Source organism: Aythya fuligula, chromosome 18 (assembly GCF_009819795.1).
Source record: "Aythya fuligula isolate bAytFul2 chromosome 18, bAytFul2.pri, whole genome shotgun sequence".
Lineage (NCBI taxonomy): Eukaryota > Metazoa > Chordata > Aves > Anseriformes > Anatidae > Aythya > Aythya fuligula.
The window spans coordinates 2,488,631-2,514,775 of NC_045576.1; the positions used below are offsets into that span (position 1 = coordinate 2,488,631).

At 52.0% G+C, this 26,145-nt stretch overlaps 2 protein-coding genes across 2 annotated transcripts; both read left to right on the forward strand.

Moving 5' to 3' along the window:
- The first annotated feature begins 6,140 nt into the window (after positions 1–6,140).
- On the forward strand, positions 6,141–10,229 carry LOC116496669 (cytochrome P450 2C16-like). Its single transcript, XM_032199909.1, has 9 exons — positions 6,141–6,323; positions 6,661–6,823; positions 7,164–7,313; positions 7,945–8,105; positions 8,235–8,411; positions 8,621–8,762; positions 9,169–9,356; positions 9,722–9,863; positions 10,039–10,229. Exons 1-9 carry the CDS (start codon positions 6,141–6,143, stop codon positions 10,227–10,229), a joined length of 1,497 nt encoding a protein of 498 aa, XP_032055800.1.
- Positions 10,230–14,412: 4,183 nt separating this feature from the next.
- CDRT1 (CMT1A duplicated region transcript 1) lies at positions 14,413–25,148 on the forward strand. The gene is made up of 11 exons (XM_032199910.1): positions 14,413–14,611; positions 14,712–14,839; positions 15,383–15,505; positions 16,023–16,141; positions 16,589–16,792; positions 17,723–17,844; positions 18,373–18,518; positions 19,167–19,309; positions 19,983–20,138; positions 21,045–21,244; positions 24,283–25,148. The coding sequence occupies exons 1-11, from the start codon at positions 14,413–14,415 to the stop codon at positions 25,146–25,148; spliced, it is 2,406 nt and encodes an 801-aa protein (XP_032055801.1).
- The last annotated feature ends 997 nt before the right edge of the window (positions 25,149–26,145 follow it).

Sequence of the window (26,145 nt, forward strand, 5' to 3'; positions counted from 1 at the left end):
CCGTTACCATTTTTGCGCAAAATCTGTAGGATTCTTCCCGGTGGCTTTATTCACTCCTAAACTAACGTCGTTTCCGTGCTGAGGGCTGGGTGCTGATGGCCACGGCCCTGGCTGCTGCCCCGTGCACCCCAAGCCAACCAGAGCCTGCCACATGCAGGGATTTTCCCCTATTTTCCCATGCCCGTGTCTCTGGATCCACAGGCGTTTTTGTCACCTCAGGGACAAGGTTTGGGGCTGTCCCTGGGCAGGGGAGTGGGGACCCCTGGGGCAGGAGGGCAAGGACCAAAAGGCTGGTTCCCATTTGGGGGACTCAGGCTGCAGCTCAGGGCATGCTTCATTCCCATATAACTGCAAGGAGGGAGCGCATGCTCTCCAGCACTGAGTCTTCCAAAGCACCCCTGGGATTTAGAAGGAGTGGGAAGCTGGATTCCTTCCCCTATATCTGAGCCCTTCCAAGCAGGCTTGCCACGTAGGAACTCCCTGACTTCTAGAAGCAAATCCCTCCTGCTTTCTTCTCCAGGCTCCTCTGCCTGCCAGGGTATTTCTAGAGTCAAGTTTTGGGTGTCTCCAGGATTCCTCGTTCTGCTTTGAGAAGATTTATGCTGAAGACAGCTCGGGCAGAGGCTGCTGCTGTGATGCTTTTGGTTCACGGCAGGGCACAACCTGCCTTGGGATCCAGGAATGTTTTGCAGCCAGGGAGCTGCTGGCATCAACCTGGCATCAGCTGGTGCAGGCTCCTCCTTCCCTCTATTTTTCCACATTTAATTGCAGCATTTTCCTGGCGTGGCAAAAGGAGGAGGGGGGGCTACCCGGGGGTGACAACAGCTCGGCTCTGTTGAACCTCCAAGACCAGATAGTGCTGGCCCAGATTGGTCACAGCCAATTAGCATCAAAGCAACCCATTTCAGTGGAAAACAATACAATGGCTAACAGCCCCAGCGAGAGCAGGGCACTGTCCCAGTTGCCCACACCCACAGGTCCATCACAGGCCCCCCCTGACCCACCTCTGCCCCTCGGTGACCAACCTGCCACCGAAATGTGCCACGAACACGCCACGGCCTCTGCTTGGGCTGTGCTGGTCCTGTGCCTGGGCTGTGCACCACGACTGCTAGCCCGGAGAAGCTCCCTGCAGACGGGCTTTGATCACCTTTCTCAGTTTTCTGTTGCAGGAGGCAGAGGTAACGCCCTGATGGATGCAGTGCTGGCACCCACTGTCCCGCAACCCCCACCGGGTCCCTGCCGTAAGGGCACAAGCCTTTTCCCTCTCCCTGCTCCCCAAACCCAGCTGGCACCGGGCTCAGCTCTCGGCTTCATTCCTGTACAAGTGTAAATAACCACCCGGCCCCTCTGGCATGGAGAGGCTCTGCAGAGCACGGCCCCAAGCAGCAGGGCTCGGCCACGCCGCTGCGCCCAACCCTTGGTGCCCGCCTGGCCCCGCTGCACCCCGCAGCCGCTCGCCCGGGGCCATCTGCTCTGCCCTGGCTCCGTGCCGAGCCCTGTGGCAGCCGAGCAGCCCCTCTCTGCATGGGTGGGGAGTGAAGGCGTGGGTCCAGCTCCTCGTTCCCCTCCTGCATTGCTCCTGCAGAAATCCCGTGTGCCACCAGTGGTGCCACTGGAGCCAGGATTAAAGCCCCTGGGCGAGGGCTGCTTCCAGAGCCCAATTCCCAGGACGTTTTCCCCTTTACAGAAATGGAGACGAGGGTGTTTGCATTTCCAGCCAGGGCTGGAAAGCCCTCAGTGGAGGTTCTCCGTGTCCCCAGGGCACGTCACATCCCGGCTGCAGGGACATCCCATCCCCAACAAGCAGCCCCCTGCCTCCCCGCACAGCCCTGGGACCCTCCGCTCGCAGTGATCTCTCCCCACCTCGACAGATGCACTGGGGAAGGTTTAAGCACCAAGTTGAGTGCAAGTGCTATTTTTTCCTCTTCCTGGAATTAACATATTGCAAAGAGTTTTATAGATATGGTAAATAGACATATGCACAAGGCAAAAGGAACGGAGGCAGCAGGCCCTTGGTAAGGACGCGGTGTGTTCGCATGGTGGCAGAGAAGGGGGGGACTTTTTCTTTCTCCATAATTAGTGCAGGAACAACGAGCAGCAGGACAGGAAGGTTTCAAGGCACTGCAGCCTGCACCTCTGTTGTAACTCAGAAATGCCATGTATTCTGTATCTTTTAAATGATTTTTTTAAGAACTCGCTAACATTGTCCCCATACCCATAACACAGAAAATGGGAGCATGGCAAGGGGCGGCTAGTTTTCTGGGGGCACAGCTCAAGATTTGTTCCCTCCAAGCCCACCCCAGAAAGCTGCATCCTCTCTTAAAAATAAAGCCACGTTAACCAAGAGTGACTGCCCATGAGGAGCAAGCCAGGCGTGACCATGCGTGCCACTGCTGGGGCAGGGACAGCTGATGGCTCCCTCACTGGCCAGAACCGGGGCACCGAAAGCACGACTCCAGCATGAGCTGCAGCCTCCCTCCTTCCTCCAGAGCCAGCAGAAGCAGCGCATAAATCCCCGTTCTCTGGGGAGCTTCAGGGAGGGACTAACGCCGTGTAACTGAGCCAGCGGAGCCTGCGCAGGAGACACCGAGCACATCGGCCACGGCCGCCCTCACCCCTGCCCAGTCAGGGAAGAAGGGGCTGATTTGACAAGTTTGATCACATTTTTAGGCTCAGGCACAAGCTGGGAGCTGGGGCTGATCTCCTGCAGCAGTGATGCTGTCCCTGCAGTAGGTAATTCCTCCACTCGCTTCATCCGCTCCCATGTGGCAGCACGTGGGTTATGGGTGCGTCTCGGGCCGTGCAGCAGCAGGTATTTGATATTTGTGCCGTCCTAATACCAGGGCAAAGCCTGCTCCGAGCAGCCTGCAGGGCATGCCCACTTCGATAGGTATTGCTCTGGAGCATGATTGATCCTGCAGGGCAGCTCAAACAAAGCCTGCCTTTGCTTTCCTTCTGTGCAAATGCTGATTAATGGGCTTTATATTTTCTTTTTTTTTTTTTTTTTTTATGTTCATTCAGCACAAGTGGGAATCACCTCACCTCGCTGCCTGAGCGCCAGGAAGGTGTCTGGGGGAACGGCCACAGCCACAGCCCGGGCTGGGTGCTCCTGAGCAAAGCCCAGCAGGGACCCCCAGAGGGTGAAGGGAGCAGCAGGATGGAGCACGGGTGGATACAAGTGATGTTCACCCTATAATTACAGCCAAACTGCGATGCAGTGAGTGCTGCTGTGTCCTTCAGAGCAACCAGAAACAGCAGCTCAGCTGTGGTTTTGCAGCCCTGTTCCTGCAGAGGTGCAGGGGAGGCAGCAACATGGTTTGCAGCTGGTTGTACATTTGCTCTTTGCACAGACAAGGCCCTGAGGTGAGCAGAGCATCTCCAGCGTGCCCAGGCTTTGGGCTGCTGGCAGGGGAAAATTGCATTAGGGTGATATTAATTGCCTTAGTGCATGCAGTGTGACAGCTTACCCTGAGCTGGCAGAGCCAAAGCGGTGCATGAGGTCAGGGGAAGCCAAAGCTTCACTTCGAACCAAGGAGGGGCTGTGCACGGCTATTTTGCTCTGCTGTTTTGCTGTGAGGGCGATCAGACACGGGAACAGGCAGCCCAGGCTGTGCAGACTCCATCCCTGGGGACATCGCAGCCCAACCAGACGTGGCCCGGAGCCACCGGTGCCAGCCCCGTGCGCAGCGCCTTGGCCAGCCCTGGAGCTTCGTCCTCTGTGGCCGTGAGCCCTTGCTCCTGGCTGTGCCATGGCTCCGCTCCCCGTCCTGCTCCCCATGCCACGGGACCTGCCCTGCGCCTCCCCGCTGCAGCACGACGCCAGCTGCAGAGCAGCTGAGGGATGGGAACAGGCACAGTGATTTCCTCCGGCAGATCTCCCCGGATCTAATAACCCAGGCGTTACCGACTTCTTCATTTACCCAGAGCCGTCTCCTCTCGCTCCCGAGTTGCTGTGCTTGCCTCCAGCTGCGGCTCTTCCAATTACAGACCTGTGCTGAACACACCCCACACAATTTCTCCTGATTCCTTGAAGCTGCCCTGGAGACGGAGTCAGATCCAGCAACAGGACAGAATTAAATTCCAAAGGTCCTGGCAATCTCTAAGTGGAATTTTTTTTAAGTTCTTTTTTTGGCTATGTCACATTGCTCAGCCCATGGGAATTTTTATTTTACTCTTTCCTACTATTTTAGGTTTGGGGGCACAAAAGTTGCATGGAGTGCTCCTGAAGGGATCCCAAAGCCCTGCAGCAGACAGCTTCCCTACAGACCCTGCTCCCCAAAAGCCCTTGTAAGAAAATCACTAGAAAGAGAAAAGCACCAAAGCTTCTGGGTCCATCTGAAGTGGTTTGGGCTCACTCTAGGTCTGGCTGCACCAGAGCCCCTCTCTGCTCTTCCCCAGGGAGCTTTCTTCAGACAAAGTGGCATTTAGCTGCCAAAAATTTAGCTGAGAATTTCTACCTTTCCTTTATTTTTTGTACACCTGAGATACTGAGTCTAGCTGGTGGGCCTTTTGGCTTAACTTATTCTGCAGATTATGGAGAGAAACAGAGCAAAGTTTCAGGAAGCTGCTCAAAAGGACAACGTTTCCTCACCTCTCGGAGCTTTTTCTTGTTGTTTTTCTGGTGCCTTGGAGCCACGCACTCGGGGTGATTCATTTATTTTCTCTCTCTTGTTAGTCAAACACGAAATACTAATGATTTTTGTAGCAATAGAGGCATTCGCACTCCAGAAATGCAACGAGTGGGAGCTGCACTGGAACATTATTGGTGGCGGTGGCTCTGCCCGAGCGCTGCCCCCAGCGCAGGGAGCTTCCCATTGGGTTTAACCCGCAGCACACACCGCGGCGGGGCTGCTCCTTTTCTCTCATTTCACGATCCTTCCCTATTGTTGGGCTGCTGCTGGAAGCGCCGTGCAAGGCACCGCGAGGCTGTTCACCCCTGTGCCAAAGGCAGGCGTGACATCAGCCCCTGGGCAAAGTTCCCCACGTGCAGGCACCGTGCCCAGGGCACTGCGGCACCCAGGGGTGGCACGGACAGACGGACACTGACTGTCTGCCTCCTGGGGTAACCCGCGGCCGCAGGAGAGCAGCCCGGAGCCCAGGCGGTGCTGAGCATCCCTGGCTGCCAGCCTGACACCTGCGAACCTGCCACATGGCCCCGAGGTGCAGAGCAGGGCTCCTGCCTGGTTTTGTCGGCCAAACGCAGTCCTGGCTCCCTGTGCACTGGTGCCGCCTGCCTCTGCCAGGGGTGAGCATCAGATCAGGCTCCTCTCGGTGAGCATCACCCAATGCCCTCTGCTGAGGGTCTCCTTCCATCGCAGGGACTGCTGCGAGTCATACTCCCTCTTTTCCTCCAGCCCTGTGCTCCAGGAGGAACCGCATCCTTTGCTGGCACCTGGCTTGTGATGAGCTTGTTCGTCTGAGGGCTGCGAGAGCTGGTGACCAGAGGCGTGGTGTGCTGCCAGAGCTGCTTGTGTCAGAGCAAGGTGCTCAGAGCCAGGCTGAACCCCGCCCCTGGAGGAGACCCAAAGAAGCCGGAGGAGCCCTAGGACTGTGAATCCCACACCTGCACCAACCACAGCATCCTGGGCTGATGTTCCCCCCTGTGTCAAAACACAAGTGCACACCCAAAATCTTTCAGAAAAATCATGTTTATTTTTCACACCCAGGACTGACCCACTTTCTACCCAAAATGAGCTCTGTGGGAAATTCCCACCCAGCCCCAAGCGAAGCCCTGCACAGGCAGGGAAGCCTGCACGGCTCCTGGGCTCTGCCAAGCCAGTCCCCTGTTACAAAACATCCCCCCGGTCACTGCAGCACCGAGCAAGGCAGCCCCAAGAGGAGCAATGACCTGGCGATGGGCTGGGGGCTTTGCCGGGGCTCTGCACCATGCTCACACTGCCCCGCAGCCTGCCTGACCCCGCATTGCAACACGGAGCCCCGGGGCTCAGCTGGCCGGGGGGAAGCAGCGTTTCCGTGTCACTGACCCTGGGGACAGCCCCGGGGACACGGGGGGGGCTGTGCCTATATAGGGTGCCGGGAAGGGTGCAGGAGGCAGAGCCGGGCTCCTCTCTGCTCACTCCTGATTTTCCCCTAGGAGGGAGTTTTCTGATTCTCTCCTTGCTCGGTGGCACTGGGTGAGGATGGAGGTTGGGATGCTCGGGGTGCTGCTGACCGTCCTCCTCCTCCTCCTCTCCATCCTTTGCCTCCTGGTGCGGAGCAGCCACAGGAGGAGCAGCCAACTGCCTCCGGGACCAGCCCCGTGGCCCATTGTGGGCAACCTGTGGCAAAAAGACATCCTGCTGCTTCACCAGAGCTACGAGAAGGTAAGAGAGCAGCTCGCAGCTCCCTGCAGCACCCACATCCCACGCCAAACCAAAGGGGGTCACACAGGTGACCGCTTTCCCCCTTTTCTTTTCTCTCTTTCCTGCTCTGCCAGAAGAGCCAAAATCCCCACATTTTTGAGCACAACCAGCACCTCTCTCTGGCTTTCTGCTCCGTTAGCAGGCCCCACGTAGTGACCCTAATCCTCCAGCTGAGCCGTGCCGCTGCCCCTTCCAACACAGCTCCGCTGCATGCGGGGACGATGCTGGGAGGTGGGACACGAAGCAGCGAAGGGTGAGGGCTGCAGCCCCCGCTCACGGCCACTTTCCCCATCCCCAGCTCAGCCACAGGTACGGCCCCGTCTTCACCATCTGGCTGGGGCGCACGCCGGCGGTGGTGCTGTGCGGGTACAGGGCCGTGAAGGACGCTCTGCTGGGCCACGCCGAGGAGTTCGGGGGCAGACCTGAAATCCCCCTCATGGCACATCTGTCGAACGACTACGGTGGGTGGCTGGGCTTGTGCACGCTTCGTGGTTCGCTGGGTGGGCAGCAGGCCCCCATGGCAGCTGGGTGGGGAGGGAGGGACTCAGCACCCTGCACCTCTCATTTCCACTTTCCCCCCTGAGCACCCCTCCGTCTATTAGGTCTCTTGTCCGAGGGCAGCATTAATTCCTGCTAGCCATCAGTACAGGCTTCCAGCTTTGTTCTGAGATCCTCAGCCTTTCAGGGATGCTGTGCACACCAGGGATGTCCCTGGGTAGCACCCGACGGCTCCTCGGGTGGGCTGAGAGCCCAGAACTGCCCCGGGGCAGGCAGACGAGCCGCCTCCATCGCCTCCCCCAGGTATCATCACCAAGAACGAGAAGAAGTGGCGGGAGCTGCGCAGGTTCACGCTCAGCACGCTGCGGGACTTCGGGATGGGGAAGAGCTCCATGTCGCAGCGGGTGCAGCAGGAGGCCCAGCACCTCGTGGAGCTGCTGGCGAGCCTCCAAGGTGACGTGGGGTCCTGCCTGCCCCTGGGGGCATGAAACATGGGACAGGGGTGGCCCTTGGGGCTGCGGGCAGTGGCCAGAGTGGATGATACTCATAGAGGAACTTGGCTCGGAGATAAGGGTGGGAGAACCACTGCTCCTGAAGTGGTGCACATGGTGGGGGACCACTGAGGAATATTTCATGACAAAAGAACAGAAATAGGAAACCAAAGTTCTGGGAATGCGTGAATACCAGCGCCCTGGTGCCACGGGTTTTATCAGGGTGATGTGCTCCTCCCCGACAGAGCCAAACTTCTTCCCCCCCCTCCTCTGGCTCTTGCTGATCGTAGGCAAGAGCAGGGCAGGTGGAGGCTGGGTGTGAAGCATGGCACTGTCCCCGCAGCCCCTGAGCTCCTGGGGTACAGCAGTGGGAGCCCACAGCACCTGGGGGTGCCTCTGCCTCCCTCCCCCCAGCTGCGAGCAGGGATTTAGGATCAGGGAGGCTGAGCAGCCCACGGCTCTGCTGCTGTGAGACCCAGTGGTCACCCAGGGCTCAGAGCTACGAGAAAGCACTCGAAGGGCACTTTCTGTGTCAGAGCAGATAAACAGCTGTTGACTTTGCGATGTCTTTCTGGCCCCTTCTGTCACTGCAGGAGAAGCCTTTGAGCCCATATTGGTGTTCAGGCACGCAGTGGCCAACGTGATCTGTTCCGTCGTCTTCGGGAGCCACTTCAGCTACAGCGACACGAACTTTCTGAAGCTGCTGGACATGATCGGGAATTTTGTCAGCTTCTTCACCTCCCCCATTGCCATAGTACGTGCCCCTGCTGTGCCCAGCAGCCCAGAGATGCTCCTCGGCTTTGGGCTGGCTTGGATGGGGCAGAGGGAAGGTGTGGGGGGCTCCGGCCAGGCACCGAGCCCTCCTGTGCCTCTCTGGCCGCAGGTCTACAACATCTTCCCCAACGTCCTGTTCCGCCTGCCGGGGCCGCACAGGAAAGTCCTGGCCAAGTGCGAGAACCTCAAGGGCTACATCCGAGAGCAGGTGGAGCAGCACAGGCAGACCCTGGACCCCAGTTCCCCCCGGGACTACATCGACTGCTTCCTTATGAAAGCGGAAAAGGTAGAGCTGGGGCAAAGGGTTGTGATGCTGGAGGCAGTTCCCAGGGGGGCTTAACCCTTACAGCCCAAGGGAGGCTCCCAGGGTTGGTGCCAGGGCTCATTTTGGCTCCTCCCTGGCCCCCCGTGCCTGCTGGGGGGTGAGGGCTGTCCTCTGGAGCTGGGAAAATCACCCGGACCGGGCTGAATTCCCTCCCCGCTGCACCCTTTCAGGAGAGGAGCAGCGTGGAGAAAATGTACAGTGAGGAGGACCTGGTCATGTCAGTATTCGACCTCTTTGGTGCCGGGACGGTGACCACCAGCAACACCCTGGTCTTCTTCATCTTGGCGCTGGCAAAGCTCCCCCATATTCAAGGTAAGGGCAGCAAAACACAGCCGTTCCCTGCACAGTGCGGGCAGGGGGCAGGCAGAGCCACAGCCCACCTGGGGAGAGACCAAAACTTCCCAAAAATTTGGTGTGGCCACCCAAGGTGAGAACCATGAGGGGAGATGCAGGCAGACAGGGGCTCTCCTGCCGGCCTCCCCTCTCCTCCCCGTCCCTGCCTGCAGGGATGGCCCTGGGCTGGCCCATGAGACGCCTTGATCCCACCCCATCCAGGCAGCTGTGCGGACAGAGACCCTAATTCTGGTCCCTACAAGGGGTCGCTCCAGCCTCCTCCCCCTCTGCCAGCTTGTCCCTTAGCCCTAGTGTGAGGCCAGAGAGAAATCAGCGGGGGCCTTGCAGGGAAAGCACCGCAGCTCTGCACCTCCTTTATCCCCAGCCAAGGTCCAGGAGGAGATCGACGCGGTGGTGGGCCCCGGCCGCGCGCCCTGCATGGAGGACAGGCTGAGGATGCCCTACACCAACGCGGCGATCCACGAGCTGCAGCGCATCCCGCGGGCCGGCATCGAGAGCTTCCCTCGCATGACGACGCAGGACGTGGAGTTCAGGGGCCACACCATCCCCAAGGTGACCCTGGGTGCTCTGCACCTCCGTGGGAGGACGGCAGTGGGGCTGGAGTGAGATTTGCCCTTGTGCCAGCTCCCCCCCTGGGGGGAAGCCTCCCTCCTTCAGGCTTTGTGCAGTGAGAGGGCTCTGAGACCTTGCCAGGAATAACTCCAGGGCTAATTCCTTCTCATGGGTGAGACCCGGCCGCACTGTGCCTGCACAGACTGTAGGGCAGAGCCATCACTCGGGGCTGTTTCCAGCTGTGGGGTGTGGGTGGGCATTGGGGAGCACCCCTGCACCCCAGCTGCTCCCCGCTGCGCACTCAGCTCGGCAGAGCCCCGTGCCATGGTGCTGACGTCTCTCCTCTCCCGTCCCTTCTCCCGCAGGACACGACCATTATTCCGCTGTTGTCTTCAGTGCACATGGACCCAACCCAGTGGGAGAACCCTAAAGAAGTTGACCCGGGCCACTTCTTGGATGAGAAGGGCAACTTCAGGAAGCGCGAGGCCTTCATGGCTTTTTCAGCAGGTGAATGCTACTGCAGTGCCTGGGTCTGCTGGGGATGAAAGAGCTGCACGTCGGCAGGCACCCACCTTGATTTGGGCTCCTGACCCATCCCTTTTTCCCCCAGATGCAGCATTTCCCTCAAGCACTGTCCAAAGCCATCAGCCCGTGCTCATTTTCCCCCTCTCTGTGCCCCCAGGGAAGCGGATGTGCCCAGGAGAGGCGCTGGCCCGGATGGAGCTCTTCCTCTTCCTCACGACACTGCTGCAGAGCTTCACCTTCCAGCTCACCACAGAGTCCAAGGAGATGGATTTACTCACTCTGTGGCGGAAGATAGAGAGGAAGGCGATACTGGGCACGTTCTTTGCCATACGGCGTACATGCCCTTGAGGATATGGTCCCAGCGGGGAGGAGGACGGGGCTGTTGCTTCTCCCCAAAGCAGAGCGAGCAGTGCAGACCGAGCACCACGGCAGCAGCCACAAGCAGGAGGTGGTCTCGAGCTCCTGCTCCTCTAGGAACCATGTCCCAGCCCTGCCACCAGGCCCTGGGCGTCCTGGCTCCCTGCCCTACCCATTCCTGTCCCGGTGCCACTAGGACTGCTTTTCCTCCCCTCTGCTTGAACCTCATCTCCTTGTGCCTGGAGCTTCTGGAACTCAGTGGGGCAGCACCTGATTTTGGGGAGGGACTGGAAGCTTCTGTAATAAAAACAGTTATTGTGACTGGTGTTTGTGAGGACACTCGTGGTGCCTCTTGGTGTAAGGGTGGTGGTGCTCAGCCTTCACTGCCCTTCACAGCGCTGTGTGAGCAACCACAATGCACGGTGATTAAACTCTTGTGAGCCACCACTTGGACAACCATAACATAAAGAGGATGAGTGGGGGGAAATGTGCTGTAGGAGAGGGGTGCTGGGTTTGGGAAGCAAGAAGAATTTGCACCAAAGTCACTCCTTTCTTCTTAAGGGGGGCCACACCTTTAACTAACCCTACAATGCAATGAAGGATTGAGTTGGCAGCCACCAGGCACATTTCTAGTCTTTATTAGGAAACATTGGGACTTTAAAGAAAAGGTATTTTTCTTTAAATCCCTAAGGGAAAATGAGTGGGATGCATGCAGACCCCGCCCGGGCTCACACCACAGCACTGCACAGCCGGACACCTCAAATGGTTTATTCGGGAGCTGTGCCGCAGAGTCCCCGGCCAGCCCCAGGAATCCAGGGTGCTTCCTGCTGCATCCCGGCCCTCCCACCCCAAACTTCCCAGGTACGGGATTTCAGCTGCACATCCCTTCTGTGGGGGTCCTCATCTTTCCCCCCTTCCAACCGTTTTTGTTTGTTTGTTTGTTTTTGTGTGTGTGTATCCCAGGATGGATTGTGCCAGGAAAACATTCAGTTGGTTACAGCTGATTTGCCAATGTGGCTTTCAACTGCAAATGGATCTTCGGTATCCCAGGAATTTACTGCTTGCTTCAGAACATGAACCCCTAGCCTCTTGCTATTGGGGGTACCACGCAGGCGAGGAAAATGGTTGCGGCTGGGGAAGGAGTACCTGCTCCCAGTACAAGGGCTGCTTCACAGCCCAGAGCTGTTGTGGGTCAGGAGAGTGTGGGAGAGCAGAGCAGAGCCGAGCAGAGCAGATAAGAAAGCCAGCGTGCTGCTGGGTTGTGCTTCTCCCATGGCCTTCACAGCACTATTTACCTCTGGCAAACAGCTTTGGGTGCGGCTCAGCTCCGTGTAGCTGTGATTTTATTTCAGGGGTTTTTGGAAGAAACTGGCAGAGCAGGGCATGCTCCCAGGAAGGGGGGTAGGATTGCTGCAGAGGGGCAGGGAGCAGTGTGTGGGTGTTTTTTGGGGGTCTTCACGGCTGGCTTTGGTGGGCTTTGCCTTGCTGGGGTGCTCCTGCAGGGAGAGGGGGTGCCAGGAGCCCTACTGTGGGGAGATGTGGCTGCTGGCTCTGGGACGGCTGAGGTCAGGGTGGGTGCTGCTTCGGGGTGCCGGGGGCTTCTTCCAGCCCAGGGCAGCACTTCCTCAGGGTGAGGGGTGCTGCCGTCCCCAGTGGATGCAAAAATAAAACATAATTATTTCCCAGGTAGTGCTGTAAGAGGAACATTTCTGTGTGCAGGGTGAGAAATGCCCCTCTGTAGGTGGGGTTGTGATCGCTGCAGCAGGGTCTCCAGGCTTCGGTTGGGACCAGCAAACCTGCAGAGGCACCCGGTGCTGTGCTCGGTTCTGGTGACATGTGGGGGATTTGCTGCAGGAAAACAGCCCTGTGCTGGGGAGCTGCTGAGGCCGGGCTCTTTGCTCCTCCAAGGAGTCACATCAAAATCCTGCACAGTGAACGTGACCACGGGGGTGTCTGTGGGATGGCAGCCCCGAAATCACCGTCTCCACTTGGCACGTTTGCTCTGCGTGCAGCAGGCCTGAAGCCGCTGCGGGCCTGGCTGCCTGGTAAAAAGGAACGTGTGCCCATCCCATGGGGCCTCCTGCCTGCGGTAACTGGGGGAGCTGTGGGGTGCAGGGGGAGCCCCCGGGTGTGTGGGGCTCCCTGTGACCCCATCCCTGTGGGGTGAGCCCTGGGGGAGGCGCAGCTCTGTGCTGCCTGCTCCGTGCCGCTCAGCCCTCCTGCCTTCCTACCTCAGCCCTCCCACCTTCTCCCAAACAATGGATGCCACGGCTTTTATTCTTTTTTTATGTATTTTTATTCTTTTTATGTATTTTTAACTCGTGGGATCGTTAAATGAAGTCTTCCTTCAATCCGGGGAAGCTTGGGAGCGTGTTTTTGACCAAACAAAACCAACAAAACACCTTTACACAGCCCCTTCCCAAACACCCCCCGGCTCCCTCCTGCCCACCTTGTGCTCGCTGTCAGCGGCCCTTCAGCGTTGTGCTACAACCAAAGAGGAACCAGACCCCAGGCGGCACCCAGGGGCTGTCCCCTCCCTGCTGCCACCCGAGGGGGGCTTCAGGGCCCCGCACCGCGTTCCCTGGAGCCGGGCAGGGAAGCGCCGAGCCTGGGGCCGGGAGGCGGCGGCGGTCGCCTGGCAGCCGCGGCGGGGCCGCCCGAGATGGCGGCGGCGGGGCGGGGGGGCCGCGGCCCGGCCCGGCCTCGGCAGCGGGGCCCCGGGGGTGAGCGGGGCCCGGAGCCGCCACCGGGGCACGGGGCCGGCCCCTGGGAGCTGCCCCAGGCAGGGGTGGGGGGCTCCGAGCTGGGTGCCGGGCAGCCCCCTCGGTGCTGCTGTCCCCTCTGGGGCTGCTGGAGGAGGCTGCCCCCGGTCACCTTGGTGTGGCTTTATTGGCCTCACGGCACTACTGCCGTGGTTTTGGGGTCTCTGTGCCTTCCCGTTCGGGCTGTGGGGAGAAACCCCAGGGCCACACGAGGTTCATCGTCCTGCCTGGTCGCCAGCGGGAGGAGGACCCCAGCCTGCGGTGGGGAGATGGAAAAACCTCCTGGGAGGAATTGCTGTGGGCAGCACGTCACGGGAGGGGTGGTTGTGAGCTGAATGTTTTAAGGCACGACAACCGTGCTAAAGAAAGCACTGAAGGGGCTAAATCTGTGTAGGTTGAAGAGATGGAATGAATAATACTGTGTAATTTACCTATTAGATGCTTAATATGCTACTCTTAACTTACGCAGTCCCCTAATTCGCCTCTGTGCCTACTGTGACTGTGAGGTTCTGCTCTGTGCTGCTTTATTGCAGAGGAGGCAGGTACGGACGGATCGTCTCCTGGATCCCCAAGAAGCTGCAGCAACAGCAGTCATCCTCAGTCCGGCTCCCCAGCGCCACTTCCAGTTCAGCCTGCTGGCACTTCTGCACGCCGTGACAGTCAAAGTGCATCCACAGGAGTTGCCCAGCATGGTACTGCAGGTACCACTGAATATTTTGGAGGGTGGGGAAAAAAGCACAGCAATGCTTTTCTGGAAAGTTTAGAGCAGTGACATGCAGAAGGAGGTGGTCTTTCAGTGGAGACCATGCTCCTAGACATGATGAGATACGGTGTGCCTCCTTTTGCCCACTGAGGGCAGCAAGGTCCTCGCTTAGGTTTAAGGTGTTCCATCAGCACAATCAGAATTCGACAGCCTACCACTGTGTATGGTGCTGCCCCTAAAAACAAGGAGAGCCCTACACCATGGGGAGCTGCAGGTTGGCAAAGATACCAGTGGTGGATGTGGATGTCAGAAAAAAAATAGTGGTGGGAGAAGGGCATAAGCTGTATTCACCTTTCCATTGTCTAAGGAAAAACAGAGAAATTTGTCCTTTTCTCTTTCCTGCTGCAATGTCATGACAAAAATCCTATTTTTCTTAGAGGAAATCTAACAGCTAAAGGAAGAGTCTTCCACTCAGAAAAAAAAAAAAAAATCGATGTATTTGGCATAAGGCTGTTTTGATATTCTCCCTTAAGTCTAGGACAGACACCTTCCTGTGCTGGTGACTGCTGTAGCAGAGGTAGAAGAGGGGAAATATCTCATCTGTAAAGAGAAAACTGTTGCACTATATTCCTACCAACAGTACAGTTAATGGCCACCTAAGCTCAAGCACTTATAAGGCTGTGAATTCTGCTGGGTTCTAGGTCATCAAATGCCAGCAGTGTGCTTGTGGCCTCGAAACACCAAGTGCCTCATCCAGGACGGCCTGAATGCAGCACCTGCCTCACCTCCTGAATCCTTAGCCCATGGAGATGTCACTGTGCCTTCTGCATCGCTCCAGTCACTCTCTCATGTCAAGTACAAGGACTTCATTCGCTGCCTGCCAGTTTACCTCTCCCAGTACATCCTGGGTAAAGCTTCCCCTAATTTTCCAAGGATGGTTTCCCCTAAGGGTCACAGATGACCTCTGACACGGGCAGGGGTTCACTACTCTGTCCTCTTAATTCTCAGGGCTTTTGGATCAAAAATCCCTTAAAGTTTGTGCTGCTGTGAGTGGATACTGGGCTTTTCTGGTGAAAGAAGTCGAGAGGGAGCACGTGTGTCAAGGCTTAGTACAGGATAAGATCCGGTATTTGCAGGTATGGTGCCTGGACTTCTGCCATTACTACATACTTCATTTTTTTTTGCTGTTGTTGCCCAGACCATTAGAGGGAAGTGCTATTTTGGGAGGCTACCTCCCAGCTTCACCCTGTTCCTCCTCCTTCCATCTGTAAAACTAGGCTAGTTGTTCATACAGTCACAAACAGAACAGAATAGCCTTTACTGACCTTTAGAGAGCCTGGAACTGTAAAAAATGGATCAAAATCAAGAATTCTTAATCAAGTAAACCCAGTTTGGTCACAAATGCCAATATTGGACTTACAGGAACTCGTGGGGATTGTTCTAGCTGCCATAGGGACTGACTGTAGCTCTGCCCAATGAGCTTTATTTGCTCCACATGGAAAAAGGAAATGCTAAGCTTCTTTTTGAGAAGCCAGAGATGGTGGTTGCGATGGTGGTAAAGCAATGCTGCGAAGAGAGGTTTGCCCTGGTTAGTATAGACCTACCACAGACGAAGCAAGAGTAAAGTCCATGTGTGTGGGCTCTGCAGTGACTACATTGCCTCTGCTGGTTTATCCTAGGGGTTGCGCCCTAGGGGAGCAGTTTCAAACTATGCTAAAATAGTCAACGTGACAATTCCCCAATCAGATGAAGAAGGACACGTCATTGAAGTGAAACGCCGCAGTCGTGAAGGTAAAACAAAGGTACGTTGGAGGTGGTTTGCCTTTCATGGTTTTTCACATCTCAGCATTTGGGGAGGAAGGAGGACATGGTGGTCTTGAAAGACAGGACTGTGAATTTGGACTTAGTTTGCTCTTCTGGTTTGCACAGTTGCAAGCAGTTCATAAGCACCAATGCATGCTCAGCCCCTTCTTGCACAGGAGGGAGCCACCGTCCATGCCCAGAAGGAAATTCTACTTTGTCCTAATGCTGCTCCCCGTGGCACTGGCAAGGCTGGGCACAGAGATGTAGCCTTTATCCCAAAAGATGAAGAGTGCAGGTGTCAAGGCTTCCACTACTGCCACAGAACAAGGCAAGGATAACAACCCTTGTCTCTGTGCTAACCAGGGAGTTCCTGCACGCTGGGTGTTCCTTACCAGCACTTTCTGTCTCTATTGGTCTTGTTGGGGAGCAAGTGGTGGATGATATGGCTAATGCTGTGGAGTAATGCTGTGTTCCCCTTCACCCTGAGTAACACTTCCCTATTTCTCTTTCCATCAGGAGAAGGAGGAGGAGGGCAATCTGCAGGCAGCCTACCATGATCTGCAAACTGACACGATCCAGCTGGAAGAGAGGAACGTTTTCTGTGGCTCCTACAACATTCGTGTTCTCACTGACCGGTACGCAAGCTGTGCCCGGCTGCTTTCTGCACTACCCCTGTAGAGCCAAACATTGGCTTCTGAAAACTTGTCCTGTTCCTTGCAATCCTTTAGTGGACATGTATGGCTGGAGGAGGGTCTCAGTGTCACTGATGAACAGCCCTCGGTATCAAATCCATTTTTTATAAAGATACTAAGGTCAGTCACTTTTGAAGTTGCGAGGATTAGGGTCTATGGAGTACCACAAGGGATATGGGGCTGGCAGGACCCCCTGCCCTTCTTCAAGTTTACCCTCCAGATACAAACCTGGGTATGCAGAACTAGGGACCTGGTTGTGGTGCCCTGCAGAGGAACTGCCTCCTGAAGCAGATTGCCCACCGAGTTGCTCTTTGAGGAGCTCTCAGTATTGAGCCCCTTTAGACCTTGTTAACTGGCGAATGCTCGCATTAATCACCGTTTCTTATCCAGATCAGACCAAAACAGGGTAATTCACTACAGCGGTGGAGACTTGGTAGCCATTGGCTCTACAGACCAAAAAGTGAGGTTTTTTGATACATCAGCAATGAGAGAAGTGCCACCTCTGCTCTCTGGCCATGCTGGAAGCATCAAAGCACTGCTCCTTGATGAGAAGAAAGGGTTTGTTTTTAGTGCGAGCTTCGACCTCAGCATCAGGTGAGCTTCCCTGGGCCTGTGCCTCAGTTACCATCCCCATGAAAAATGGAGCTTAACTACCCCAATCTTTATGAATCCTCCTTCCCATCACTTTCATTAGAGTACTAAAGAAAGGAAAGCTGATAATGAAACACATCCCCCCTAGAACTCCTGTTTTCCAGTTTCACCTGATACTGAATGATAAAATAGGAAGATACTTTCTTATAACCTCTGTATCTTAAAACACCAGGTATGTGTCTGATAGGTGCCTGAAGTGAGGCTCTGGCCCTGCTGAGGTCAGTACCTGTTTCTCCATGACACTATAGAAGTCTTGTTGTGCTGAGCAGATCCAGCACCCTGGTAGCTCCTGCCCAGGTCCAGCGTGTTGACACAAGGAGTGGAGATGAGCAGCTGCTACATGTTATTTATCACTGAATCTCAAGAGTGTTGTGATGAGGGGTGAGAAGCTCCTCAGCTCTGGCATGGCAAACGTACATCTTCCTCAAAGACAGCATTTAACAACAAGGGAAAGAGCTGTAGCGATTCAGGCTCTGTCCTACCTGCCCTTCCCCTCCCCAAGAGGGCTGTTTGTTCAAGTGCATGCTTGAATTCTCAAGATAAAGTTGACAGAAATCATCTTGGCACCGGCCAGTAAAGAAATAACTTTATCTGTAAAGCTCTGCTTTTGAAGGTTAATTGAAAGTAGCCAAGCCAGAGGTGAAATCCAGCTACACATTTCCAGGCAATTTGGAGGTGGAAGAACAATCTAAATGTAAAAATTTAACACTAAGCCTGACTTGATTGTTCTGAATCCCTCATTACCTCAGTGGGCTGCCTCCTGATTTTGACCTGGCATGGGTGTGAGATGAGCTGGGCCTGTTAAGTGGGAAATAAGAAGTCATTAATCGAGTTGTTAATCACTGGATTTCCTTTCTGGTCCTTGCTGTGTAGATGCTGGGATATATTCAGTGGTGCTTGCATGAAAATCTTTAATGGTCACTGCGGGACAATCATCTGCTTGGATGTACATGAAAGGAGGCTTGTGTCAGGAGCCAGAGATGGGATGGTGAAAGGTGAGAGCCAAGGGGAGCTGCACAGACAAGGGCAAATGGCAGCAGCAAATGGGCTGAGCACCTGGGAGTTGTGGGGTGCAGTGTGAGTCTGAAAACAAGTGTATAAATCAGAGGGTGAATTTTAATGTCTTGTATTACTGCTTCCAGAACAATCTAAGCTGGGGACATATGCACACACAAGGTCCCTGTGTCACTGCAGATGCTTATTACTGTTGCTTTTATTTGGATTTAATGGTTTTATGGCTGAAGGGCTGGTCTTGGGAGAGTGGTATCAGCTTGCAGCTTTGCCAAAGGTTGCCTTGTTACCTGCTTATAGATTAAGAATTAAAAGGATGTGCCATCTCAGGGCTTGGTATTTAAGAAATTTGCCATGTAATTGCACTCTTAAGTCAACACCTGGCTCCAAGCAGAGCTGCAGGTACAAGGTGCAGCTGTAATTCCAGTAGCATCTTTTAGTTCATATTGCACTCAGAAAAAAATATACCACTGGGGAAGACTTCTAATATTTTTCCCCTTTAATCCTGACAGTGTGGAACTTGGATAGTGGGGTATGTCTCAAGACTCTAAAACACAACGATGTTGTTTGTGTTAAAATGGATGGGGTCCATGTTGTCAGCGGCTGTGACAGAGGGCTGGTGAAAGTCTGGCTTGCTGAGACAGGTGCTCTGGTCAAAGTAAGTTTCTTAGGTAGAAACTTTGTGCTAACTTTGTGCTAAACTATCAAAAATCATCTATGCTATCTTATCAGAGACTTTTTCTTGTTCCAAAGACTTTCTTAAAAAATAAAAAGACAAAACAGTCTAAGCTAATGAACTGCAGGATTATAGATAAAAAGAATAATATTAAAAACTGATTTTCAAACAACTATATTCTAATCTGGGTTTTTGATTTGCCTTGCTTTTAAATGCATTCATTATTTAATCTTTGTAGATGCATCTGTCTGCTCTTGCAGGAACATTCAGAACCTAAGAGGAGAGTGGGAGGGTTTAACTAACAGCTTTTAGGGCTGGAGGTGCCCTTCCACCACGGTCAGGGCAGCCCACTGTTCTGGTGTGAACACCCAGCAGACCACAAATATCCCAGTACACCAACATCTACTGAGCTTATATAATGATGATGGAAACTCAGCAGCAGCAAGCCCAGAATATTACTTTTAAGGGACTGTCAGAGTAATGCAGTTATCCCCAGGGTATATTTGTATATTGCACTGACACCTGATAAAACAATATAGTATATGAGGAAGGAATTGAGTGCCGTAAGATCTCTTGGCATGTTTACATCCGGACTGCTGAAAGTGTTGCATCTCTTTCTTTTACTCTCAGATATTGGAAGGGCACCAGGGTCCAGTGAAGTGCTTGTCCTTTGATCAGTGGCACCTCGTCACAGGAAGCTCTGATGGATACGCCTTGAGATGGAGCATGGTGGGAGATCTTAAGAGATGCCTAACAGCCTTCCGCCACCCAAAGTAGGTATCAGTGTGTTTCAAGGTGTATTCAACAGCACACTGTAAAAAACAACAACAACAACAACAACAAAACAAAAACAAACAAACAAACAACTTTTCCCTTACAGCAACACAAAATAGCTTAGTTGTCAGTCCTAGAACTTGAAATATCCTCCTTCAACAGTCATCTTAAAAAGTGTCAGGCAATCCATAGTCATAAACAAAGTTTGTGGCATAACAACCAAATACACGGCCACTGGCTCACAAACAGGGGTGACTTAAGACAGTAACAGTGTGTAGTCCAAAACTTCAAGGATCCCAACCTATAACCAACTGGATGTCATGCTAACTGGTAAAGAAGAGATGCTGTATTCTTTTGCAGTGGCTGTGTTATGTGCTGAACTCTACCAACTATGTGTGATGTCATTTTGTAGATCTGTGAAAATGTTGCATCTTAGTGTATTCATTCACTTTCCTAAACATAAAAATGAAACTTAACATGGAATAGAAAGTCATAACCACAGTGGTGGTTCTGAGGATGTTGGGTGTTTGGGTTTTTTCCTCTTTTTTTTTTTTTTTTTTGGCTTGCTATGGAGGCAGGCAACTGCATCTCCTGCAAGATGAGGTAGCTGATCTTGTCTCCTTGTGAAGAAGGCATGATGATCATACCAACAGTTGCATGTTGTGTTTTCAGGGAAGTTCTGTCTCTGGAGTTTCTGTATCTCAGAGTTGTCAGTGGCTGTGCTGATGGAAAGATTCGTATATTTAACTACCTGACTGGAAGCTGCCTGAAAGTGTTGGTGGCCAGTAGCAGAGGGGAACCAGTATCTTTGTGTGTTGCAGGAAACAGGTTGGTGACAAAACTTGCAATCAGTCTCTCTACTGAATTAGGTAGATTATGCTGTAATTTAAAGAATTAAGTATTTTTCCTTCTACTGTCTGTCTAACAAATAAGGTTTAAAGGACTCTAATGCTTATGGACTGCTTTGGTAACTAATTCATATTAAAAATGGTTGAAAATTATTTGCTTAGTCCATTCAGCAGACTATACATTTCTGTTTCTCTACTATTTAAGACAAAAACCCAACCGTAAAGCCACTTTCAGAACCTAGATTTCTTAAGAGGTTGAATAATCAAGCCAAGGTCTGGCAAAGTCTTTACCTGCCCTCTGATGGAAAATCGTTCCAGGTTCCTTCATGCCCACACCTCTAAACTAAAGGTGGTTCCCAGCTCAAGTGTAAGTGATAGGTTAAAACAACGGTGTGTTAGTAACACTGTTTTAGTCGCAACTCTAGAACACAGCAGTAGGTAGGCTGCTAGGAAGAAAACTAACTCCATCTCAGCCAGACCCAGGGCACCCATCTAATTCAGGTTTAAATGTCCCTGATAATATGGTACCTACAATTTCTTTTGGCATTACACTGATCTAACTCCACTGTTGGGACAGCTTCATCCTAATTATTTCATTAATTTCACTAACTTTCATCCTAATTATTTTTAAATGAAGTTGTTTGTAGAGAGAAATTAGAAGAGCACCACAGAGCTCATGCAGACTCTGTGAGTTAAAAGTACAGCATCTGATTGATGGGACTAAGTGCTAATGCTTTTCCCTTCCCTAAAGGGGAGTGATTGTTATCTCAGTTCCATTTAATTACCCTCAGGTTTTGTATTACACACAAGCAAATGGGCCCTTTAGGTAATATCTGCTGTGTTAATGATACCTCTGCTTTGACGAGCTTTCTCTTTCCTTCTCCAGGATGGTGATCAATGCACCCAGTAGCCTGCTGATGTTCCAGTTTGAGGATGTCAGGTGGGACTATACCCTAGGTGCTGACCGAGAGATGGTGCGGAAGGAAAAGCAGGGGACCTGTCCTCTGAGCAGAACACTGTCTCACTCCCAGCAAACCAAGTGCCACGCCCTCGGCCAGACGCATCGCCTCGCTCTGCAGATGCAAGGTGCTGACCAGCTCACGCTGTCTTGCTTGATCTACAGCTGCCTGCCAAAACACTGTGGAGTGCCTCAAAATACTACACTCAGTCTTTGCAATGCACTGACTTTGCTTTCTGAAATGAGTTAGAAATAGTTTCAAGTACCCAGTGCCTTCATCCTAATCAACAGTTGGACTTTCCACTTTTTTAAAGTACATTTGGGTAGATTGCATTTCAGTGGTTCTGTTGCTTCTAGTAAAACCTTCGCACTTCTAGAGAGGTTTGGTGTAAATTTAGCAGACTTAAGACAATAGTCATTTTTTCAGCTAAGTAATACTTCAGTAGTGTTATTCATGTTCTTACAGCTGGTGTGCATGGAAACATGCTGTTGATTCAGTGCTTGTGTTATTTATTAAAGTCCCCAGAAAGGCACTGGACACCGCATCCAGAATCTACCACTGCTGGGGAATGTGATTGCACATAAGGAGGCTCCTTTTACATTGTAATATAATGTAGATTTTAGAAATCAGTAGGTACTTAATACAGTACCATGATTCTCCAGTTCTGTGATCAAACTGTATGTTGCAGATAAACTGATGGGCTGAGAAAGTTTTCAGACCATCAAATGCCAGCTACCTCGATACAGCGGTACTTGGTGCAAGATGTACAGTTTGCAGAAAAAGGGAATGGAATATTTTAATATTTGGGGCAAAAATATGGGTTGTATATACATGCAATTAATACTTTTTAAAAGTCAGTCTTTGCTATCATCTCTGAATTCAAACACTTGTGCATTATTTTTAACACCTATACCTTCAGAACTGTGATAAAAGGTAAAGCAGTAACCAGAGACTTGAAATCTCATCAGTTTTTAAGATTTTATTATTTTATTTTTTTTAACACCAGCAAAGCTTAGAGATGTTGTATTCTTTTGTTTTCTATCTCTCTATGATGAACTGAAAAAAACAGCAGCTTGCAAGCAACAGGAGAGCACAAGGACTTTCCACGTTCAGGCACAGCAACAGCAAGAGGTTTTCATTCCTGGTAACCAACAGCCCCATGCTTTTGCTTCGAGACGGCCAGCAAGAGCATGTTCAGTAAGGATCCTGGCAGGTGCTGGTAAGAACTTGTCACAGCGAGGTAGGGCAGTGGTTCTTCAAGTAAGTGCACCTAAGATGGATAAATGGATTAAACAAAAGGTAGCGATCTCTAGAAAACAAAGCCATTTTGGATGAAAGGTTTGCGGTGGTACAACAGATCATTTGCAGAGTCTGCAAAAGCTGCTTTAGATCAATCAAATAGGACAAGTGATCAACTCCAACTATAAAGCCTTGTTCTCTGGTGTCCAGGCTTTTTTTTTTTTTTTTTTTCCCATATCCTTGTTCTGTTTTTGATATCTTTACCATGTGCAGGAGAATTCTGTACAAAATATGTTCAGGTATTTAGTATTTATAGATAGCAGCTACTCAGAAAATCCTGTTTAAAATATTACACATGGAAATTGTCCCATTGCTGCCAGCAACATGTCAACCTAGAATTTGAAAATGTTAGCACTGAGATAATAAACGTGGTTCTTGGTCACATGGCATTTCTTTCCTAAACTTACAGTTTCTCCCAGGTTTTAAATTCAGAATCTGTTGGATCTTAGAGTTTGACAGACACTGAAAGGAGGGAAGGGGTTGTCCTGCTCTGCTGCAGCCTCACCTCGAGTGCTGGGTGCAGTTCTGGGCACCCCAATGCAAGAAGGACACAAAACTCCTGGAGAGCTTCCAGAGGAAGTCTACAAAGATGGTGAGGGGTCTAGAGGAGAAGACGTGTGAGTAGTGGTTGAGGTCCCTGGGTTTGTTCAGCCCAGAGCAGAGCAGGCCGAGGGGAGGCCTCATGGCGGCCTGCAGCTCCCTCACAGGGAGCAGAGGGGCAGGCGCTGAGCTCTGCTCTCTGGGGACAGCGACAGGACCTGAGGGAACGGCATGGAGTTGGGGCAGGAGAGGGTCAGGCTGGGTGTAAGAGGATGCTTAGGCACTGGAACAGGCTCCCCAGGGCAGTGGGCATTGCACCGAGCCTGGTGGAGTTCAAGAAATGCTTGGACACTGCTCTCAGATGTAGGGGTTGGTTTCTGGATGGTTCTGCGTGGAGCCAGGAGTTGAACTCGATGGTCCTTGTTGGTCCCCTCCAACTCAGGCTATTCTATGACTAGTCTGTTTTGCTGTATTCTGCCTTTCCAAACTGTAACTTAATGTTCTCTGAAATACATTTCCAGATGGCAGAAGCTTCAATTAACCAGGTTAGCAATAACAGCAAAGCAATTACATGCAAACAGCACGACTTTGCTTTGCAATGGGACAAATTAACTGCTATGGTGAGGCTGTGGCACCGAGTGCTGTACAATCTTCGTTAAAATCTCCACTTGGCTTTTAGTTGATGGCATAATTACACAATCCATCCCAATGTGTCTGTTAAACAACACAGGTCACTCCTGACATCACTTCAGACATCAAAGCTAGACAGTGAAGTGTGCCTTGTGACTTCCAACTCAAATGCAGCTCTGAGTAGTAGTAGTTCAAAGTGGTTCTTGGATGTTGGCTTTTTCATATTTCTACCAGGAACTGCCTTTTCTTGAAGCCTTTTCCCAGTGCACAAACTCTAGGACAAGAAAGGGGTGCATGGGAAGTAGTGGTGGAGAAACCTCATTCTTCTTAGAAACCATAGCTTCAAACGAGGTGGATACCAGGCCATCCCCACATAAATAAAACTTGTGTTACAGAATTACAGCCTTTTGTTTGACCTGTACAGACTATGGCAATGAACACTCCTCAGGTCACCAAGGCAGAATTACCTCAGGTGCTGACAGTGTTGCTGGTAAGGCTAAAGATGAACAAGCTGAAATGGGCTTCCTTGGTGTGTTGCCTGCATTGCCTGTTCTGTAGATAAGCGTGGACTGTCTGAGTGCCTATCAACCCAGCACACATCCCTGGTCTTACTCAGAGTACTGCCCTGCCAACAGTGATCACAGGTGATATCCTTGTGTCCAGTTACGTTCAGTGTTGTTTTGTTTTTGAAAACAGATGGCACATCTGAATACGGCACTCCTGTCTGTGTACCTGAACATCCTGACACGGCAGAAGCCATGCAGCAGCACAAAAAGAAAAAGGACTCATATTATCTAGTGTCCTCTTACAAGTTCCTCTTAACTGTCAACATGCTGCGGAAGAGCTGCAAGTCGTCCTTTGTCCGCTCCAGTACAAAGCCTCCTATAGCAACTGGGAAAGCCTGGGAGGCTCCTCTGCATCAGCAACGATGCCTTGAAAAAAGGCAAATATACAAAACCCCTCTGCAGCACAAACAGGATCAGACAGCCCGGCTCCAGTGTGTGAGATCTCGCAGTGATTCTCTGACTATGAAAAGAATTTCTACACCCTTCGAAACCAAAATGCTGCAGCTCAAACTGAAAAATTCTTTGCATGGACCCACTGTGAGTTCCTCCATTCCCGCTCCATGCATTGTACGTCCCAAGACATGTGGTGGTTTGCTACAGGAAAAGAAAGCTCACGGTGGTCACGGTAAAGTCACTCCTCGCCCTGAAGAGCGGGGTCAGCTTAGCAATCTCTGTACAACCTCTGAACTGATCAAGTCAACGCACGCAAGGATGGCACAAATGAAAAATGAAGCAGTTTACGGGGGAAAGAAGCCCTTTTATGCATTTTCTGTCCAGACTGACGGTGGGTTCAGGCTTCTGACAGGAAACCAGAAGGAGGCACATGAGGCAGCTACTATAGCGCAGTGTCAGGCAAACCAGGCAAAGCTCTTAGAAGATCATCAAAAAGCTTGCAAGAAGGCCTGGTTAAGGAAAGCTAAAGGCCTACCCACAGACTCTTTTACTAAGGAGGGGAAGATACCTGCTCCTGAACTTGGACTCAATACTTTTATCTGAGATAACCGAGTAGTCCAACAAATCACTGGTATCTGGGGCTTCACAATCATGGCAGCTCCCTTATGGTGTCCAGCTGAGCCTGCTGTGTCAAGATCCCTGTGGTTTCTAAATAAGTATGAAAGACACCTCTTTTGTAAGTTTGCCTAAGAATCATTATTGGTACCTTCATCTCTTTCTCAAGGTAGTGAATGGAGTGACTCCTGGATAAAGCCACACCTGGGATTGATCTTGCTAGAGCTGTTGTCACTATAAACACAGCACTGTTGTTGAAAAACTACTATACAAAAGATATGGCTCAGCTGTTTGAATAGAGATTTTTATTGTTCAAGTTTATATACACTGACTAGAGTTTATAAGCTAAAGAAATATGGGCTGAGAAAATAATTGCTGTGTTTAAACCAAATAGAGGTAGTGGTTTGTATTCCTTTATTTCTGTGGATAAACACCTAAACCTGCATGGTTTCTGCTAATATTCAGGACCTGAACTGGCTTGAGCTGGGAAGACAAAAATTCGCCTAGTTGTACAGCTTTGAGCTTCTGGGCCAGAGTACCAGAAATCTGTTATTTCCTTGTGTTAGAGGCTGGGGGCAGGATTCTTCTGCCCGTGGTCCTGGTGGCAGCAGTTCTGGTTTGAGGTGAATGCCTGTGGGACCCCCAGGCAGCAGGGTGGTGATTTAGAAACAGAAAAACAACTAACGTGTTCTCCAGCTTCAGTCACTGGGCTTTGTTAAGTGACAAATAACAAGAGTTGTACCCCCCAAAATTATAACGAACTGGTAGTAAGTACTGAGTGTCAGTGTAAAACTACACAGACGGCAGAAAGTGGTGAAGATAGGTGAGTCGGGCTGTGGAAATTGGGTTTTACTGCTGGAGTCCTTCACGGGCAGGGGCTGAGGGAGGGCAGGAGGTTGGCAACGGGCAAACTGTAGGCAAATGGGCAAACTGCAGCGCACAGGGACTATAATTGCCTGCAGGGGCTTGGGCTGAGCGCAGTTCT

Excerpts from the sequence above, each read along its gene's own strand:
- LOC116496669 (XM_032199909.1), top strand. The coding sequence starts at position 6,141 with ATGGAGGTTGGGATGCTCGGGGTGCTGCTGACCGTCCTCCTCCTCCTC. Across the intron at positions 8,412-8,620 it reads TCCTTATGAAAGCGGAAAAG|GAGAGGAGCAGCGTGGAGAA; the intron begins GTAGAGCTGGGG and ends GCACCCTTTCAG. Across the intron at positions 8,763-9,168 it reads AAAGCTCCCCCATATTCAAG|CCAAGGTCCAGGAGGAGATC; the intron begins GTAAGGGCAGCA and ends CTTTATCCCCAG.
- CDRT1 (XM_032199910.1), top strand. The coding sequence starts at position 14,413 with ATGCCAGCAGTGTGCTTGTGGCCTCGAAACACCAAGTGCCTCATCCAG. Across the intron at positions 16,142-16,588 it reads ATTCGTGTTCTCACTGACCG|ATCAGACCAAAACAGGGTAA; the intron begins GTACGCAAGCTG and ends TTTCTTATCCAG. Across the intron at positions 17,845-18,372 it reads CAGAGATGGGATGGTGAAAG|TGTGGAACTTGGATAGTGGG; the intron begins GTGAGAGCCAAG and ends TAATCCTGACAG.